The 19,420-nt window shown below is 38.6% G+C and overlaps 1 protein-coding gene across 1 annotated transcript in view; it reads left to right on the plus strand.

The window, feature by feature from the left end:
• The window catches only part of MCTP1 (multiple C2 and transmembrane domain containing 1), a 273,536-nt gene that overhangs the window by 93,845 nt on the left and 160,271 nt on the right, over positions 1-19,420 (plus strand). The window contains exon 2 of the mRNA XM_080362212.1: positions 8,375-8,489. Coding sequence (XP_080218338.1) covers positions 8,375-8,489 — 115 coding nt within the window. The remainder of the gene's footprint in view (positions 1-8,374; positions 8,490-19,420) is intronic.

Below are 19,420 nucleotides of genomic sequence, written 5' to 3' on the forward strand. Positions count from 1 at the left end.
CTGTTAAACAAAGTAGAATGTTTTCTTGTTCTCTGTCACAGAGGATGTTTTTTAAGAGAAAGCAATAAGAATACTCTAGCTGTTGTGCCAGTCTGCAGTTTTAATTAGACGTGTCAAATCAGAGTTGCATCAGTTTATCCAGCGCAACTACTTAATTTGTTCCAGCTCTGGTCTGTAATGTTATTCAGAGGGGAACTGTAGACAACCCATCGCTCCCTTCATCCCCAGCAACCGGCTGCTCCTGTTATGGTTTGGGAAGGTTGGTCCTGTTGCAAAGGACCATAGGGGTTTCTCCACATCAGCCCCACCACGGGGGCTGTTGGAGAAGAACCTGCTCTGGATGTGCCATGTCCTGGTTTAATGGAGAAGCATTGTCAGTGAAAAAGGTGCTGAAACAAATGGTTCCAGAGCAAACTAATTGGATATAACAAATCACTTTGTTCAGAGAGTAAAGTCTGAGTGCTAGACCAGCTGAATTTTTAGCAAAAGCACATTTAGCTAAAAGCAGTAGCCATACTGGAGTACTGGTAAAAAATATGCAGCTTTAAAGACAATGGACTGATACCAATATTTCTGTAATTACAATATTGATCAAACTCTAGTTCCAAATTCATAATTCTATAGCTAAAATACCAAATATTGTAGTTTTAAAGTCATGTCTTCTACAAAACAGTTGCTCATCAATAGTAAATTAAAAAGCTTTGATTTATCCAAGCAGTACCACAGAAGGGGAAACAAAGATTTTGCAATAATTCTAACAGAACCTGTTAAAAAGAGGTTGAGGCAATATACTTTTAAAGATGAAAAGAGGAAATGGAGTTGGAAAATGCAGCAAAGAGTTACCCACCCTCACTTACATATGAGAACAAAGACTTGAGTCCCTGAAAAGCTTGCTGTCTAAATCCCTGTGCGTACCATTTGCTGCATGTAGGTGAACTATTGTGTCTGTAAGAAACACCGAGAACCCCAGAAGGATTTGGCATCGTTACAGCAGCTGCTTTTCGCAGAAGAGACCAGACAAGAGCTTTTAATTTGTGATCTAACAAGCAAGGATAATAACATGGGGGAGGGCGGGGAGGCCAGGGTGGAGTGTAGCAAAACTAGGAAGGAAGCTGTGGTTGCTTTATTCAATAATGAATTTATAATCTTGGTGGAGAAGGGATTACTTGTTTTTATTTTTCGTTTGCTTTCCTACCTTAGTGATACTGCAGTAAAATTTCATAGTAGATTTGAATGAATAAGTGGCATTAAATTGAGTTCTCCAGCTCCAAAACAGGATATGGAGACAGACAGAAGGAGGAAAAACTGGGTGGAATCTCTTCTCATCACTTTGTCAATATTGGTATTTGTTTGGTTTCCTTTGCTGCCAGACAGGGTTAGTCCTTCAAAGTGATTTGAAGTGTACTTCTGAACACCAAAACTTTCAAAATGTTAATATGCTACCATATTTTATTCTTACACATATTTTATTACAATTTCAGCATCGTTAATTACATTTTCATAAGGAAATCTAGCAAGCTGTTGGCAGTAACTAGTTTGATTATGAAAATGAGCATTTGCTTTTGATCGCTTTCAAATAAAATCAAAGAGCAACAATTAGCATAGATGTCACAAAAATATTCACATTATTCTGCAGATGTAAGTGGTCAGTATTGCTATTTGATTCTTAAAGGTTTTCTTTAATAAGTGGATTAAATAGCTCTTTCAGTCATTGCCAAAAGAGGCTCAATCTTTTATGTGCTTGTGACTCTTCCCTAGACACAGTGAATTTTGTGACAATATGAGCTAGACAGTCATATGCAGAGCATAACAACATACGTAAAAATGTTTGTATGTACGTGATTAATGCAAACTTTAAAAATGTCTTTGTTCAGCATAAATAATCTTGAAATCATAGTTATTGGTAATCCAGACATTTCCAGCCAGCCTGTATGCACTGTTGCCATTATGTGATAAAGAGCACATGTGCAAAATCTGATTTTTACAGTTCCTCAGTACATTTTATCCGATTCAAAATCTTCACAACAACAGTTGAGTCTTTTCACATCCGTTATAGATACTCGTGTCTTTTCTATGAGAAACATATGTTATGTGACAAGCTTTAACAAAAGTAGCTGGTCCCATCCAAAGCACATACATGGTTAATCAAAAAGCACATTATTAGTGCATATAAAATGCTGCTAATAACTTCTGCATATTTCCAACTATATTCAAAATTCCTGAATGTTCTTTTATATTGCTATTGAAATGGATTCACATTATACCTTTTTATTTAGGGAAAAGAAAATTAATGAGGTGAAGCGAACTGAATAACTGTTTTTAGTCAAAGTTCCTCAGTTCTTCCTGACTTGCCGTCAACCAGAACAGTCACACACAAGGTGTTGTGTAGAACACAATCATCATAACTCTTAAGTTAGATTGGTAGACACTTTCAGCAAAATTGAATATTGCTTGTCACTTTATTGTCATAACTTTGAAACACAATCAGTTCCCATTGGCTGCACTGACAAGGAACCTGCAGCCACTTGGATATTCAGAATCTCCTGATTTCTTGCAAGCAGGTGTTTCCAGAGCAAGAAGCTCTGACAAATGAAGATGATCCGAAGAAATCACTTTGAGCCAGGCAGTAACTGGAGTGGAAAATTCTGCTTATGCAATATTGAAGACACAGTTACGTTGCTTCAAATGTTTCACTATTTTTTTCTGTTTGAAAGCTGGTAATACTTCATGCCATGTGGTGAACCTTTGGCTGCGGACTTTCTGCTGCTTCCTCTTCGCGGGACACTTTGATTTCATTTCACCTGTTGTGCGGAGCTATGAAAAGAATGTCCAGTTCATTATTTTTGTTTCACTATCCAATTTTCTGATGACAACTCCGGCACATGGACAGTCAGGGCAATCAGGTCTCCAGCTCCCCTTGCCACTCCTTTATGTGACTTGTGTTACATTCCCCTTTTCCTTTGTCTAGCAAAGGAAATGCTGGTTTATGCCTTTGTTTTATGCTGGAAAAAAATAAGTACTTTTTTCTTATCTTATCAGTGTGTTCTGTCAGAATATTGATACAGAACAGCAAATGGACAGAGCTGTAACCTGTCTTTTAAATGTCTACAGAAACGCTGTTACTTCTATCTAGCTCATATGCCTTTTCAGGTTATACTTTTAAGCACAGGAAAGTATTAGATTTTGGGTTGGATTTGTTTCTTTGTTTGTGGTGGTGTTTGTTGGTTTTTTTGGTTGGTTGGTTTAGGGCTGGTTGGTTGGGTTTTTTCGTGTGTGTTTTGTTTTAAAGCTGTATTACTAATGATTATTTTCTCTTTCCTTTTTGGAAGGCAGACTATATTACAGGAGTACATTTTTTTTAAATTATTTTCTTCAAACTGCCGAATATTTTCCATTCTCCAAACTACATCAAGTTTTAGGATCTGTTCCCCTGAAGTGATGTTGTGTTCTGCAGCAGAGAGTTCCTTGAATCTCTTACATCCCCTGAATTGGTGACACAGAGTCATGCTAGTGTACGGTCTATAAACTGTAGGAGAGCAGCAAAACGGTTTGTTGGGTTGTTTCAGCTGATTAATTGTTTGAAACATTAAGACCTTTGAAGGAGAATGTTGGTGTTTAAAGTGATATAAAAAAGTGATAGATTTCAGTGGCAAAAAATGGTAGTAACCTTCGTAGTCTCAGTCTGGGAGAAGTTAATGAGTTAGCCTGAAAGTTGGTTTGTAAGAAGACAGCACAAACTATATTACCAATTCTCATCTTTCAGCCATACATTTCTAGTCTGACTTCAGCGGATTTACCTCTGACTTTGTCAAGGCTTGTTGACCATGGTCATATTCCCCATCTATTTTGTTTTACAGTGTATTTTAAACAAACAGTGAAAAATTAAATGATGTCAGAATGGTGGTGATTTTGGCCATCCTGTCACTTTCAAAGCAGCATCATTTTTGTTGAGTGCTGAGCTGGGACTGGGTTCTGACCACTGAACATGTCCTGCGACTGAAGTATTGGATGTACAAAAGGATTACATGTTTTTTCCTTTATTACTGGTGTGCAGTTACATATACGTAGCCGTCAGCTACCTTACAGTCCTTCTACATGCTCGATATTTGTTCAGCTGTGAAAAATAGTCTTTTCATCTAGTCGTTGAGCTGCTAAATCTGGAGAACATAGCGAAGTGTCTCTCGTGGTGTGAACAGAGGTGGAAGCACTTGCCTGACTTTGCACATTATTGAATCGCAGAGGGTTTAGCAGTGAACAGCTTCATGATGTAGCTGTAGCCAGAGCTTCCAGCTGCTCTGGGAATATTTTTGAGAAAATTCAGTTAATTTTATTTTTATATACCACAGAAATAGTGGTTTTTGGTTTTTGTTTTGTTTTTGTTTTTTTTTAATCAAAACCTTAAATTACCCTCCTGACAATAATTTGGGCTTCGTGTTAGCTTGGATAGCAGGAACGCCTCATTGATACTAGTCACAGACATCACAAAACTGATTTTTTTGGGTGTTTTTTTGATGCTAGGATGCACAGACTCTTTGCACTGGTGTTCATGTGGCCCATAACGTGGCCATGGCCAGGGCATGACTCCAGAATGGCAGGTGACTCAGTACATGTCCAAACCTCAGAGCTTCTGTAAAAGTGAGCAAATATATTATTTCACACCATTACACTAACAGCTTAGCTCCATAACTATGCTTAATACACACTCATGTAGTAATGCTGTCTTTTAATTTTTGTCTTAAAATTCCATACTGGGTGTTTTCCAGTTAGAAGTTACCCATTCTGCGGTTTGTTGGTAGTTGTTCTGGTGGAGCATCCCCATCCATCATGGGTTTGCCTTTTGTACCCTTCTAATGTTAAAGGGTTCTGCTGACTTAGAGCAGGTAAGTAACCCAGGTGAATAACAGAATTGGAACCTAACTGAAAGATGTTTTTATTTCTGCTTCCTGGCTTTGTTGGAAATACCTGTTTTTCAGATGTCAGATGAGTATATGTAAATGGAGATAGTTCTTGGAAAAACAGATGCTTGGAGAAGTAGCACTCATAGGGGCCACCAAAGCGTGGCAAGTGAGAGCTCTGTGTTCTCCTCAGCTACACATACATTTCCCTTAAAACAGATAATTTCCCATAAAATTAGAATTTATAGAGTCCAAAATTTAGTTGTAGTTCAGCTTGAAAGAACATTCTAAAGTAAACTAATGACAGACCACTACTAAAAGTTAATCTGAAGGAATTAATTCAAGCATTGCCTTCCCACAGGAGATTTTGTATACACAAAAATAGCGTTAGTTGCCTTTCTGGTCTTTATCTGGAACCTTGTTAAAGATTAAATATAAGTAATTTCAAGACCTTCTGTACATTTTAGACACTAAAAGTGAAGTCATGCCCTTGCTTTGTCAGGCTTGGTGTCACCATCCGCAGCACTCAGTAAGAATCACAGAATCACAGAATGGACTGGGTTGGAAAAGACCTCAGAGATCGTCAAAGTTCAACCCTTGGTCCAACTCCAGCCCATTGACCAGATCATGGCACTAAGTGCCATGTCCAGTCTGAGTTTCAAACCCTCCAGGGCCGGTGAGTCCAGCACCTCCCTGGGCAGCCATTCCAATGCCTGACCACTCTCTGCACAGAATTGCTTTCTCATCTCCAGCCTCAATTTCCCCTGGCAGAGTTGAAGCCCATGGCCCCTTGTCCTATTGCTGATGCCTGGGAGAAGAGCCCAATCCCCACCTGGCTAGAACTGCCCTTCAGGTAGTTCTAGAGAGTGCTGAGCTCAGCTCTGAGCCTCCTCTTCTCCAGACTGAACAAGCCCAGCTCCCTCAGCCTCTCCCCATAGGGCTTGTGTTCAAGTCCCTTCACCCTTGTGAAACACCCTTGTGGCTCACAAAAACTTCTAGTTGTGATGATCTTTTTTTTCCTTTCTAGCTACATACATCTTGTTTTTTGACGTTATTAGCTGGAATCTAGGTATTCAGAAAATTTGGTTTTGGAGCTGTTCCATGGCTGGGGTGGTTGTGGGCTTTCACAGATGCTCTCAAGTCTCTTATCTAAATATTTCTCACTTCAGTTCATAACCACAGACCATGCAAAAGTGGTTGTTTTTTATCTAGTTGCAATTTTATCTTTGAACGTGTTAATTTTACAAGGTGGCTGAAAAATGATTTATTGATAGTTGCATTTATTGTGGCAACTCCCACTTTTAATTGCGTATTTGAAATGCTGCTGTTCTGATGCAGAAATGCTGATTTGGCTTTGTAATAATTAGGAGTAGTTAATATGTCTTTGCTTTTTATTTCATTTGTGTAGCTGTTTATGCCCTGTAGGCTTGGTACGTTGCTTGTTTCAGTGATTCTGGCCTCCTTTAGCAGCTCTCTGAAAAAAATAACTAATGAAAATGTTTAAAAGAAAGTTAAGTTCTGTTGCAACAAAAAAGGAAGGAAAAGCACCGATAAAGGGGTGAGAAATGGAAAAAAGGAAGCATCATGACGAGGCTTAAACCATGGGATTTTAATGTAGATCTTGTGTTGTAGCTCAGAGGAGAAACGGGGAGAAGCCATGAGAAAGAGTTGGGGAGAAGGTTATAAATGTTGGGACACATTGCAATTCTCTTGTGTCTGCAAGCTCTAATAAAAGGGCAAGGAAGGGGAAGTGAAGTTTTGGTGTTTATTATTTACTTCAGAGAACAAGTTTATTCTTTCACAGTGAACCAATGAGCGCCAGGGCCTGGGATGAGGATCAGGACAGTCTGCAACTTTTAATTGATTTCTCACTGGACTAGATGTTAAATGTTGCAGAGGTGGGGCAGAAATTCATCGTTGTCAACCTCATATCCTTCTGCAGTCAGTGCACTTTTTTTTAAAAAAAAAGGAAAAAGAAAGAAAAAAAAAGAAAAAGAGATGGTGAATGAGATGTTAGTCATTTAAAATAAAGTGATGGGTGCCTTCTGCAAGAGTCTTGTAAGGTCTTTTGGTAGCTCCAGGTACACTTCAGCGGTTCCTTTATGAAGACAAAATTAGAAGACAAACATTGAGAGATTTCAGGAACAACATCCCCCCTGCCAAATCAGAGCTCATCTACCCATTTTCTCTGAATTGTAGTAGTTTTGGACAGTTTCAATGCTGAGATGTCACTATGTGACGTGTCGCAGCAAAGGTCGATGTGTCAGGGCTCAGCATCCTGGCTCTGGAATAACAAGAATAAACCATATGTTAAAATGCATTTACTCTGTGCCTTCCTTCATGCTTTGGATTTATTACTACTTTAAAAAGAAAAGGGGGGTGGTAGGAAGATAAACAGCCGAAGTTTGTTGTTGAAGCGGTGTAGTGCTTAGCACACATGCTCTCTGAGACTTTGCTATCATGGTGCTTTTTTTTTCCTTGCAGGAGACCCTTAATCGCATAATAAAATATTAATAGCACTGGTCTTAAAAGATTTAGCTGCCAGCATGAGAATATGTAACAGTGGTGCTCCGTGTGTATAATACATGAAGCTCCTGTGTGTACTGTGAATGTATAATAGATACAGTTGTTCTAGTCTTAAAATTAAATGTGATGTGCCAAGCATACACTGTAATTAGATGCTCTTATAGAGAGGTAGATTAAAAACTATTTTGCAAAAGTTTATACATATTCAGAAATATAATTTCTATCCTTTGTCATTGGGGACAGAAATGTGGTTACTATTCATGCTGTCCAGAAAGCTTCTTTTATTCTGACTTACTTTATTTTATTTTATTTTTTATCTTTTTCTTATATAATTTATACCAATAACTACTTTAAGAATCTTATATTTTCCCTGGTATACAGGCAGGCTAAGAAGGCATGTGTTAGAAATTAAGACCTACATCTGCATTTTATGTCGTTATGGTTTCCTTTTGCCACTGCAGTTTCCCCCATAACTCCATGGAAAAAAAAATACGTATCTTGCAAAATACTGCAGTAGCTGTCAAAATCATAACTCACATATTTTTATTCAATGCTTAGCTTATCACTTTTGAATAAATACAGGATTTGAGGGTACTGGTACTGACTAGTCCAAATATTGCTGGAAGGTTTGGGTCTGTTCTTTCTTACTTACTCTGCTCTAGTGGGCCAGTAGTGTATGTGAATGTAATTAAAAATTGAGGTTGCCATACTAAGGGCAGCAGTCAAATAATTGTTTTTTTTTCAACCACCTTTTTAATTTATAAATTTAACCATTGAGACGTCAACCTTCTTTTTATAAAAAATAAACAAACAACAAAAAAAAACCTACTCTAATGTGGGGGAATGGGATACAGCCTTGTTGCAGTTCAACAGGATGGTGATATCAAAGAAAATAATACCTTACACAAAACTTTAAATAACGTTAGCTACTGTATTTTTTTTTTCCCCTCCAGAGAATACAGGTGCTTGGAAAGAGTAATGCAGATTTTCCCTCTGGGGAGCCCGGAATGTACCAGCTGGACATTACACTAAAAAGAGGACAGAATTTGGCAGCCCGGGACCGTGGAGGTGAGCATGATGTTGTGGAAGTTACATGTTGACTGGGTGAATTTATATGAGAGTATAAGTTACAACTAAGGTATGAGTTGTAAATGTTAGTTAAACTCTGCTTAAAATCACCTAGACGTTCTTTGGCTCAAAAGCATGAAGGAAAAGGAGGTAGGGCCAGCTAAACACACACAGGAGGAGAAATAAGATTTAGCTAGTATTGGTTTAATTTTTCTGCTAGCTAATTTTCCTCCTTTTTTTGGAATGTTTCAAACTGAGGAAGGTATGATAGATTTGCTTTATCCATGAAGATTCAGGCTTTCTTGCTCACACAATTGCTGTGGTCCTTTTTATTTTATTCCTTGACTGGTTGAGGGATAAATACCAGAGTTGCATTTAAATACAATAGCAGTAAAAACTCCTCTATTAGATGTGTCCAGGCTTTACCTGTCGGCCACATATTGGTGTTTTACGTTCTGCTCTGAGACATGGAGCACACACCTGGTTTGGATGCAGAAAGGATTCCTAAAAGGTATTCACCCACAGGAACACAATGGGCTGACTCAGTGACTCTTCACGCAACTGCAGCTCATATTTAAAATTAGATAAGTCAATAATCCACTTCCTGAACAGCAATGTGGGCATGATAAATCTGAATAACAACCTATTTTAGATTTCCAGTAATAGGTTCCTTGTGAGAGAGAAAAGGTTGCACACAGTAGAAATTTAACTGTAAAAATAGTATTGCACAGGACCTTTCCATGCTTACCTGATGGAGTTACCTGACTGATTTCGGATCTCAAATACGGTAACAGAAACTGAGAAGGCTCTTTAGCTTCTTAGGAAATTACTGCACTGAAATTTATGTCACTGAAACTGAAATTTTAATACACTTATTGGTGCAAGAATAAGCTTTTACGTATATTCTTCCCCTAGATATACTGGTTTTCTATCAAGCTTTGTATGACATTCATTAAAAATAGATGCTCAAAGGTTTATGCACCACAAGCTAGAGATACTTGTCCAGCTTCTGAATTGTATGTTGTAATTCAGTTATATGCATCACTCACATTATTTATAAATATTAAAAAAAAATGTGAATGTATGATTATTTGTATGCAAGGAGAACATATGTATTTTTTTTTACCCATGGTACAGGTGTTTCAGTAGGAAACTGGACATGTAAAACTCAATTCTTAGTGGAGATTTTAGTGGGCATAAGAGGAGATTCAGTGAGTTCATGGAAGAAAAGCTCACAAAGAACATTGAAATGCAAGAAAACACATCTGACCCTGGAGATTTTCGCTCCAAATTCTTGGTGTCTGGGAGGACATTAGAGGACATTAGCATTTTGATATATATTCTTACACAGAGCTACTAAGGCAGATATGTTAGATATTAAAACCAGAGTTTGAAAGATTTGTCCCAGGACTGTCTCAGAGCAGTCTCAGGCTCTAAGTCTGTGACTCTTCACTCCTCCAGAACCTTCTCCAAATCCTCTGCTTAAAGCCCCAAAATTGAATTTTCTCCAAGTACTGTGAATTTCTCTCTGAAAGAATACTTGAACTACATGGTGGAAAATAATTACATTTTAATTTTAGCTTCTTGTTCTTTGATTTCTGAACTGCAGTGTCACGTATCTTTAGAAACCTGCTGCTGAACATGTTGCAGTCTTGGAAGGCAAAGTTGAATTCTCACTTAGTGAGTGTTCTGCACACTTTGTCTTCCCCAAATTCATAGCAAGAGACACCACAACAATCTCAGAAATAAAGGGGAAAGATTGAAGCTACATGCATGTGGCTAGCAGTGCCAGCATTAATTATGACTGTTCATTGATAAATAACACCACTGATAGTCACAACAAAAGGAGAACAGAATGTTCTTCATGAGATGACCTGCTGTTGTCTTCCCAAAAGCTTGACAATAATCCTTCTTTATAGCAGGCAATATTTATGCTTTGGTGTGTGAATTGTGACAGGAGGAAATGTAACTATTCAATTTAACTTCTCATTTTCACAAGAAATGCTGTCGTCAGTCAGATCCAGCTTTCCTTCCAGCTGTGTGATCAGACAGTTTCATTTTTGCTTCTGCAAAAATCCTGGGGTGCCCTCAAATGCAGTTTATAAAATCTGCTTTATTCAAGCACATCAGAAAGTAAACCATATATTTAGCTAGATTTCAAAATTCGTTTTCCAAGCCTGTTTCTCATGAGATTTGGGAAAAACTGTGCAACGTTGGATCTGGTATGCTTGTGATATAGCAGATTAACCTTATACCCTACATCTGTATGCTTTTCTTTTCAGTTTTGATTTCTCATTAGCTTTTTGTCGTTTACAGTGTTTATGTAATATCATGTGCATTTCCAAGTTAAGATTTTTAGGGTAAAACAACCCCTTTGATTTATTGTTATTCTCTGACTTCTTGCATGTAGAGTTTATGTGGCTACTTCATATTGGTAACATGCTTTTGTAGATGTTTTGAAATATCTTAAATGCTGTTTTAAAACCAACAGGCAAGCAACCAGTGAACCAACCAGCCCTTGTGGTTGGTCCATTTTTGCTTTAAGAGAGACTTATTTTGAGATGCCAACTGAAATGTTACAGCACAATTGGTGAAAAGGGGAATTGCATCTCAGTCATTGGTTTTCTACCATTCCCTTTTGTTTGCGTTTCTGTTGCTGTTGTTTGTTTATTTGTTTTGGGGATTTTTGTTTGGTTTTGATCTTTTTTCTTCTTTTTCCTTTCTTTTTTTTTTTCCTCATGTTTATCAGAAATAGTGTATTTTCTGCACGAAATCTTACAGGAACCTTTCCATTCCTGAAGACAGATGTTTGTCATTTTCTGAGGCCTTGACCTCTAAATGGATGAAATCTCTGCAGAAGACAGTTCAGCAATTGTTCCTAAGACTAGAGAATCTGTCTTTGTAGCAACAGCTGAGGAATTGATCCCTAAGTGGCTGAAACCTGCCGCCAAAGAAGGCAAGAATTAAACCAGAAATAGTGCAATTCGTGCCCTTGTGCAGTGCAAAGATTGCATTTTGATTTTACTGTTTACTGATTTTTACTGTTTCTGATGTGAAATATTCAAATCAGTGAGAAACTAGCTGCTTAAATTGAGAATAATTGGGAGACATGACTCCAAACCAGGAGAATCTGAAGAACTGCAGTAGTGCAAGAACATACACTTTAGACTTTATATTTTGTCGCCCAAATAACTCTGCATAACATCTACACTTTCAGAATCTAGAAGCAAAGCAAGTGCCGATGGGATAATAAATAGGACAGTTAAGTAACCCTTTAAGATGCTCCTACTTTTGCGCAATGATACAACATTAAAAGCAAACCTGTGTATAAGGCCACAGTTTTAAAATATTTAAAAGACTTCATTTTAACCTAACTGCAGAGCAGGTTTTTTACGTTTGAACTGTGGGTTTCAGCGACGTAAGATACTGATTAAAATATAATGTATGCAGCATAGTTTAGAGATAGAAAAATTCATCCTTATGATTCAGGTGGACCAGGATTATGGAACAATTTTATTTATTGCAAAATATTGTTATGTCTGTCACAGAGTTGAAAATGATTGGAACATACCCCTGTTCTGTTTCCTGGAGAGGACAGACAGGAGGATTATTGGCATAAATCAATCGTAAATCTCTAGTGTAGTCGTTGTGCCTCCTCTGAATGTGGCAAATAGTCACAAGGCAATGACCAAAGGGAAATGTTAGTCGTGCTATAACAGGTAGCCAGATGCTAAATTATTTTCAAAGATCCTCTTGAATCAGTATTTTCATGGTACTAATTGTGAACATTCCTCAAAGTAGCCTTTAATTATATTTTTATTTTAGCACATTAAGGAGCTATAGAATTTGAATGTTCTTTAATAGAAAGGAAATCAGATATCATTAGTTTTTGGATGCAAATCAAAGGGTTTATATTTAGTTTAAATCAGAATGGGCAAGAATGCTAGTGTATATGAAGGTGTTTCAGAAGGGTTATATTAAGTTTTATCTAAGTCAAAAATACACCTAGCTATTTTTAAGAACTCCTGAGGATATGAATGTCTGGCAGAACTAATTTTAAAATGCTGAGTTTCCTTATTACAGAGATAGAAAGGATAAGATGCTAAAACAAGAAATGGCAGCTTGGCATGCTTGTTACTCTGGAATTCATGTAAATATATGTAGATAAGCGTGCCAGCATTCATAGTGTGTAAAACCTTTTACAGAATGTTTTATTTAAAGGTACATGCTCATTAGGTAAGCAGCACTTTTTGTGTGTGTTTGAGTAAAGATGTCTGAGGTTCAGAAAGAGACTACTGGAGTGTTGTCTCTTCTTTTTTTCTGCAGAGACAGGTCAGCTTTGGTTAACAAGGTTTGTGACACTGGATTCCATTCTAATTGTCACCAGCTACAGATCAGCGCTGACCAGTGTAAAACGTAGACCAGGAAAATACTTCTCCCTTTCCCTTGGGCTCCGCCGGGGCCGGGCTGCTGCGGTTCTGCTCGCTGGGGTGGGTTCTTGCAGCCTGGTCTCCTGCAGCTCTGGAGGACACCAGTGGTATGTTCTCCTGACCAGGTCTCATGTGAGGTCTTGGTGGCAGTGACTCACATGTGGTGGTCACAAGGTGTAGTTGTCCTGTTTTGACGTGGAAGAGCAAAAAGAGAAGGAGTTTGGTTGCACACTCTTGTAGTGCACTATGGCAGGTTTGTGCATACGAGCAAGTCCCTTTGCAGAAGGTGCCAAAGACCTTTGGAGATGAGTTCAATGACAGACTGTCCTGAGTTGGAAGGACCCACAGGATCATTGGTGCCAACTCCTGTCCCTGCAATGACAACCTCACAGGTGACACCGTGTGTTGTCCAGTCTCTTCTTGAACACTGTCAGGTTGGGGTCGTCACACCTCCCCGGGGAGCCTGTTCAGTGTCCAGCACCTCTGGGTGAAGAATCTTCTCCTTATGTCCAACTGACCCTCCCCTGGCATCCTGGGGTGGAATAGAAGGGGGGTGGTCAGTAGGACAGAGAGATTCTCCTGCCCCTCTGCTCTGCCCTGGGGACACTACACCTGGAATCTTGTGTCCAGCTGTGGCCCCTCAGCTCCAGCAGGACAGGGAACTGCTGCAGAGAGTCCAGCGCAGCCACCAAGATGCTGCAGGGAGTGGAGCATCTCCCGTGTGAGGAAAGGCTGAGGGAGCTGGGGCTCTGGAGCTGGACAACAGGACACTGAGGGGTGACCTTATTAATGTTTATAAATATATAAAGGGTGAGTGCCACGAGGACGGAGCCAGGCTCTTCTTGGTGGCAAACAATGATAGGACAAGGGGTAATGGGATCAAGCTGGAACACAGGAGGTTCCACTTAAATTTGAGAAGAAACTTGTTGGGGTGAGGGTGTCAGAGCCTGGCCCAGGCTGCCCAGGGGGTTGTGGAGTCTCCTTCTCTGCAGACATTCCAACCCGCCTGGACACCTTCCTGTGTAACCTCATCTGGGTGTTCCTGCTCCATGGGGGGATTGCACTGGATGAGCTTTCCAGGTCCCTTCCAACCCCTCACATTCTGGGATTCTGGGATTCTATGATCTTCCTACCATTCCCTGGGGTTCTGCTATTGGTCACCAGAGAGAAGAAAGAGATCTGTTGCTCTGGTTTCTTCTGCTCCCAGCATGAAGCAGTGGCTGCTTTCACCACCAGGTCCCTCGCACCTCCACCTCTCCATCCAGAAAACAGCTCATATTTGGTCTACAGGCAGTGTTTTCTTCTATTGTCTTTCTGTTTCTATCATAGCCAGGAATTCTTAGGTGCATGGGGAATTTCTCACCTATGGGTAGTACCCACTGTGCCCTTGAGAACTTCAGAGGGAACAGCTTCTCCCCCTTGCAAGAGGAGCTGTGAAAAAGTCAGTCCATCACTTGTACCCTGCTGAACTCTTGTTCTCCCTTGTGTTTTGATAGACATTTGATCTGTTGTGTTTCTTGTAACACACTGTGGCCCTTGGGGGTTTTTGTCCTCATTTCTCCATCCCAAGGGGAAGGAAACGCCTGAGGAACTGCATGGGAGCCTCCTAAGAGGGTGACAAAATGCCCTTTCCTAAGCCTTTAAGGGGGACTCTGCTCTCAAGTAAATTGTGGGACTGTTAAATAATTTGAGAAGGCGGCTTAGCAGATGTTCCTTGGCATTTTGAAGTGAACATTTCTACAGGAATTCCAGAATTAACTCAGTCCTGGCAGCTCTGGAGGGAGCAGCAGTTGCTGTAATGTCCCCTGGCAGAAGCTGCTGTCAGCGCTGGGACACCCCCTGCAGAAATGGGCAGGTTCAGGCATTTTTCAAGCACCCGCATCAGCATCTTGTACCCTTTACCAACCTCCTCACAGCCCCGCTATTCAGGCACTCAAATAAAAGGCAGTGTTTTGGGGAGCTGGAGGGTGCTTTCAGCAAGAACCTACGTCCGTGGTGTACAGCCTGTTTAATTTAGTGAATAATTTAATAAAAAACCCTCAACAATAATAATTCTCCAAATGGTGATTCATTTCTGGACCATATGCAGAAATTATTATTGATATGACTGAGAGGATATTGAAAAAATATAATTAAGAAATGCGAAAATCACTAATTATTTTTTTTTTTCCAAACGTTTTTTGATTAGTTGCATTCAGGTGCCTGAAATTGAAAATGTCATTTTGCAGTAAACTGGGAAAATTCATATGGAGCAGAGATGGCAGATATATTGAGTTGTGAGCTGAACAGGTTTATTGTAGGTTCAGAAATCATAAGCCATTTTAAACATCAGGCTTCCTGAGCATTTCAGGTACACTCTAGATTTTATGATTACTTAATTTATTTCTGTTCTGTTGAAGCTGGTGGTGGAATCTTCATCAGTCTGAGTGGGCCAGAATTTACTCTCCTGTAACAGCCACCTGTATAAAATAGTCTGTAAAATATATTCGAATCCTATAAAAATGCAAGAGGAAGGACATAATAAAATTGTCCATACATTTTTGGGACAAATGCTGTTTGAGGGGTTGAGTTTTGCAATTAAGAACAGAAGCTAGAGAAACTCTCCAGTAAGCCCTCATAAATCACCAATCCAAACTATTCTATGATTCTATAATATAACTTAAAGTATAATGCAACTTGAAATTCAGAGTCTAGCTCTCCAAAAATCTTTTCTCCAGTGTGTGAAGTCAGGGATTCTTTTTTTCCCTGTTTTAAGGCATTATTGGTCTTGTCTGCCCATCCAGCTGATCTCATGATGCAGTATGAGAAAGAGCAAAGGTGATGCTTAAATCTCTTTGTAAAACTTTTCGAACAATGTACCATTCGATGGCACTACCGCAATCACATTGTTGACACTCTTAATTACAGAGTCATTCTGGTTTTTGCTGATTACTTAGTGAATACTGTTGTAATTAAAGGCAAAAATAGGAATTTTCAGAATTACTCATTGCAGAAGGGTGAATGAGACAAAAAACCTCTCGCATAACCTAATCATATTTCCCCTCTGTATCTTTCCCTTTCTACGCTCCTGTTTCAATGCTTCAGTTCTATCCAAAGCAGTATTTTGAACTATGTAGTATATGTAATTTCACTGGAGATGCCATGAGCCATACAAAGTGAAGATCTTGTATTTTCTCAGTCTGCCACCTAGTTACACTTTTCATTATCTACACTTTCATAACTGGCATTTCTAATTGCAAAATATCCCTTCCCCTTTATGGTCAAGAAGACCTTTTTAAAATAAAAGATTGTGGTTCACTAATCCTAGCTTCTGCAGTCTTTTTGGACTGATTTCTCCAGTGACATCCTTGCAAAGTGTTTAGGAAATGAAACAAGGCAAAATCATTAGAGGAGTAGTTATTTTTCATTGTTAAGAAAATGAGTTTGACTGGCAGTATTAACTTTGTATCAGGGGTAAGAAATCAATTGATTTTCAATCAGAATACTGTATCTTGATTCTGGTGATGTTTGTTTTCTCTATGGATTTCTAGCTGATTTGCTACAGTCATATTCTTGGTAACTCTCACAGTACTAAGAAATTAGACTTTTACCAATAGGAGAGGCTAATTCTACTGTAGATATTCCATTTCTGGTTGCTTTCTGTTATTGATACTGTTATTTTCTTATAATACAGACTTTGGAGAAAGACTGTTGACATCTAAGTTAAGCTATGTATAACGCAAAAGGCAGCAATAATGGAAAATGGACCTTTGGCTAAGAGCAGTAAAAATCTGTCATTAAAACCTAACAGAAAAATTAGATGAGTTGAAACTTTGCACTGCTGAGGCTGTTTCTATCTCTGGTGTGTCTTCTCCTGTGAGGTCTTGTGACTGTAAGAATCCAGAGGTCATTATTCTCCATCTGAAAATTATTTCAGCTTTGACTGTGCTCAGAATTTGACTTCAGCCCAGGAAAACCAAACTGCTATGTTTCTCTGTAAAATGGCTCTAACTGCACTTTTTTGTGTGTGTTTTGGCGGTGGTGGTTTTTTGTAGGTTTTTTTGTTTTTTTTTGGTTTGAGGTTTGGTTGGTTGGTTGGTTTTTGTTTTGTTTTATTTTGTTTTGTTTTGTTTTTCTGAAATGATATAAAGCTCCTGGTAGGCTTGTATTTTTCGTTTATTTGTAACTGTGTCCCAAACAGGAAAATGGATCAGAGTCACAATCTATCCCCGGGTGATCTTGATCTGAACATGTAGACATGCACAACGGGCAGATACAGACAGATGAGGAAGTGTGAGAAACATCATTTCATCAGCAGAAAAGCCGCATTTTTCATAACAGTGTCATGATGTGGAGCCTTTGGTGTGAGCTGAGTGGCACGAGACTGAGAAGGAAGGAAGGAAGAGCTGAGTTTGAGGACAGTCTGTTATAGAGCAGCCTAAATTTCTGTTGTAGGGCAAAATGTTCCCTATGAGAGCGGCAGGACATGCTTATGGGACACAAGTTGAGGTTTCTTATTGTGTGACCATTATTCCAATACCTGAAGGCTTTATTGACATGTGAGTCACGTTATTTGCCTGTTTGTTGACCAATACACTTGGTCCAAAACACCCATGACATGGCCTAGTACTTCTTCAAGTTCTTCATTGCAAATTGTTGTAGTGTAGGGGCATAAGTTGGAGCGATTTTTCCCCAAAGTATAAAACTGTAGTTATGGTTCCACTTTTGTTACTTCCAAAAAAGATAAAAATAATCAAAATATGTTTTCAGATTCTAGTAAAAAAACACTAGGGATCAGCTTTTTTGGGATATAGCTTTTGAGTTTTTGTGGTTTTTTGTTTGGTTTGGGTTGGGTTGGGTTGAGTTGGGTTGAGTTGCGTTGGTTGGTTGGTTTGTTTGTTTGGGGTTTTTGTTTGTGTGTGTGTGTGTGTGTGTGGTGTTGGTTTTGGTTGGTTGATTGGTTGTTTTTCAACTCCTCTACTTAGAAATTGTTATTTCTTGTTTAAGACTAGTACTAAGAATAAAACCATGTCTTCTCTTTCTCTCCTCAATGATAAATGCACCAGGGAATTGGTTGTTCAGCAAACACCTTTATTTAATAATGAATCTCAAATGGATTTGCCTTTCAGTTTAATTGCGGTGGAGTCACCATCCCTGGAGGAGTTTAAAGTGTGTTTAGACGAGGTTCTTAGGGACATGGCTTAGTGTTAGAGTTAGGTTATGGTCAGACTCAATGATCTGGAGGGTCTTTTTCCACCAAAATGATTCTATGAGTCTATGATTGCCGTGATTCTTATTCTTTAAGTGTTGTAGCAGTGTGTTTATTATTCACTTTAATTTCACATGACAATGTGTTGTGTAGCTAAGTGGATTTTTTCTTTGCTAGGCATGCGGAGCATTGTGCAAACATTGCACATTGCAGATGTGTTCACTGGTTCTCTTTCTAGAGGCTGCGCTTTCATACCATTTCAATACCTTTCATTCTCAAAGAAAATTGGAATATTTATAAGAGGGGAAAAAGCATGTATGTTTGAGCATACATCTCTGGATCATTTTATGTATGTAGGTGACCACCAAGTAAGTCTTCACAAGTCATAAACATCTCACTGAAGCTTTGGATCATATTATTGCTCTGGCTAAGAATTTGTGGAGGTAAAGCAGGAGAACTTTGTTATCACCAGAATAAGGTGAAAAAAAATAGAAAGTCATGTTTTGTCAGCGTAATACTACTGTGTCCATTTTTTCCAGATTGCCATATGCAAATACAGAAATAACGGCCTTAAGATTTTCTAGCTCATAAATTAAAATATTATTTTAATGTGAGATTCACATAGTGTGTTTCCATGAATGTTTCTTAGTAGTGTAGGTTTTCCTTCATGTGACTTTAACTAAGACTGCATATGCAATGAGTATCAGCTTCAACCAGGTTACTAAATATACATTTTGCCTTTTTTTATTGTGCCAAATATATGCCAAGGCTTCCATTTTTGCTTTACTCAGCATTTTTGTTTTACATTTTAAGATTCAGCTTTTATTTCAGTTTACATTCAACATGTTCATTGACTGTATTGTACATGGACAAGGGCAACTCATGTGTGTGTCAGTTACAAGTGTATATCAAAAAGATTATTTCTATAAAATTGGGAGATATAAAGTATAAGACCAGCAGTGAGCTCTGTTTTTTAGACAAATGTGTGTTTGTCCCAGGAGAGGTGAAACCTCGGATTGATTTTGTAAAAGCTGGCTGTCCTGACAAAAAAAAAATTGGTGTTGCTTTGAACAATTTCAGGAAGATTTTAAACATTTTTGGGAAGATTGCAATTTCAGTCCTGAGGTTTTAGGGGTGGAGCAAACAGTGTTACCTTTGATTAAGGGATGTAATTCTGTTTATATTAAAATATATTAAATATAATAACAATTTGAGCTGAAAGGAAGACATTTCCACACCACACTTAAATCCTATTTAAATGAATCTGAATTCAGCCATGTTTAAAATGAAATATAAATACTCACTCGTATTTA

The sequence above is a fragment of the Nesoenas mayeri genome, assembly GCF_963082525.1.
Source record: "Nesoenas mayeri genome assembly, chromosome: Z".
NCBI lineage: Eukaryota > Metazoa > Chordata > Aves > Columbiformes > Columbidae > Nesoenas > Nesoenas mayeri.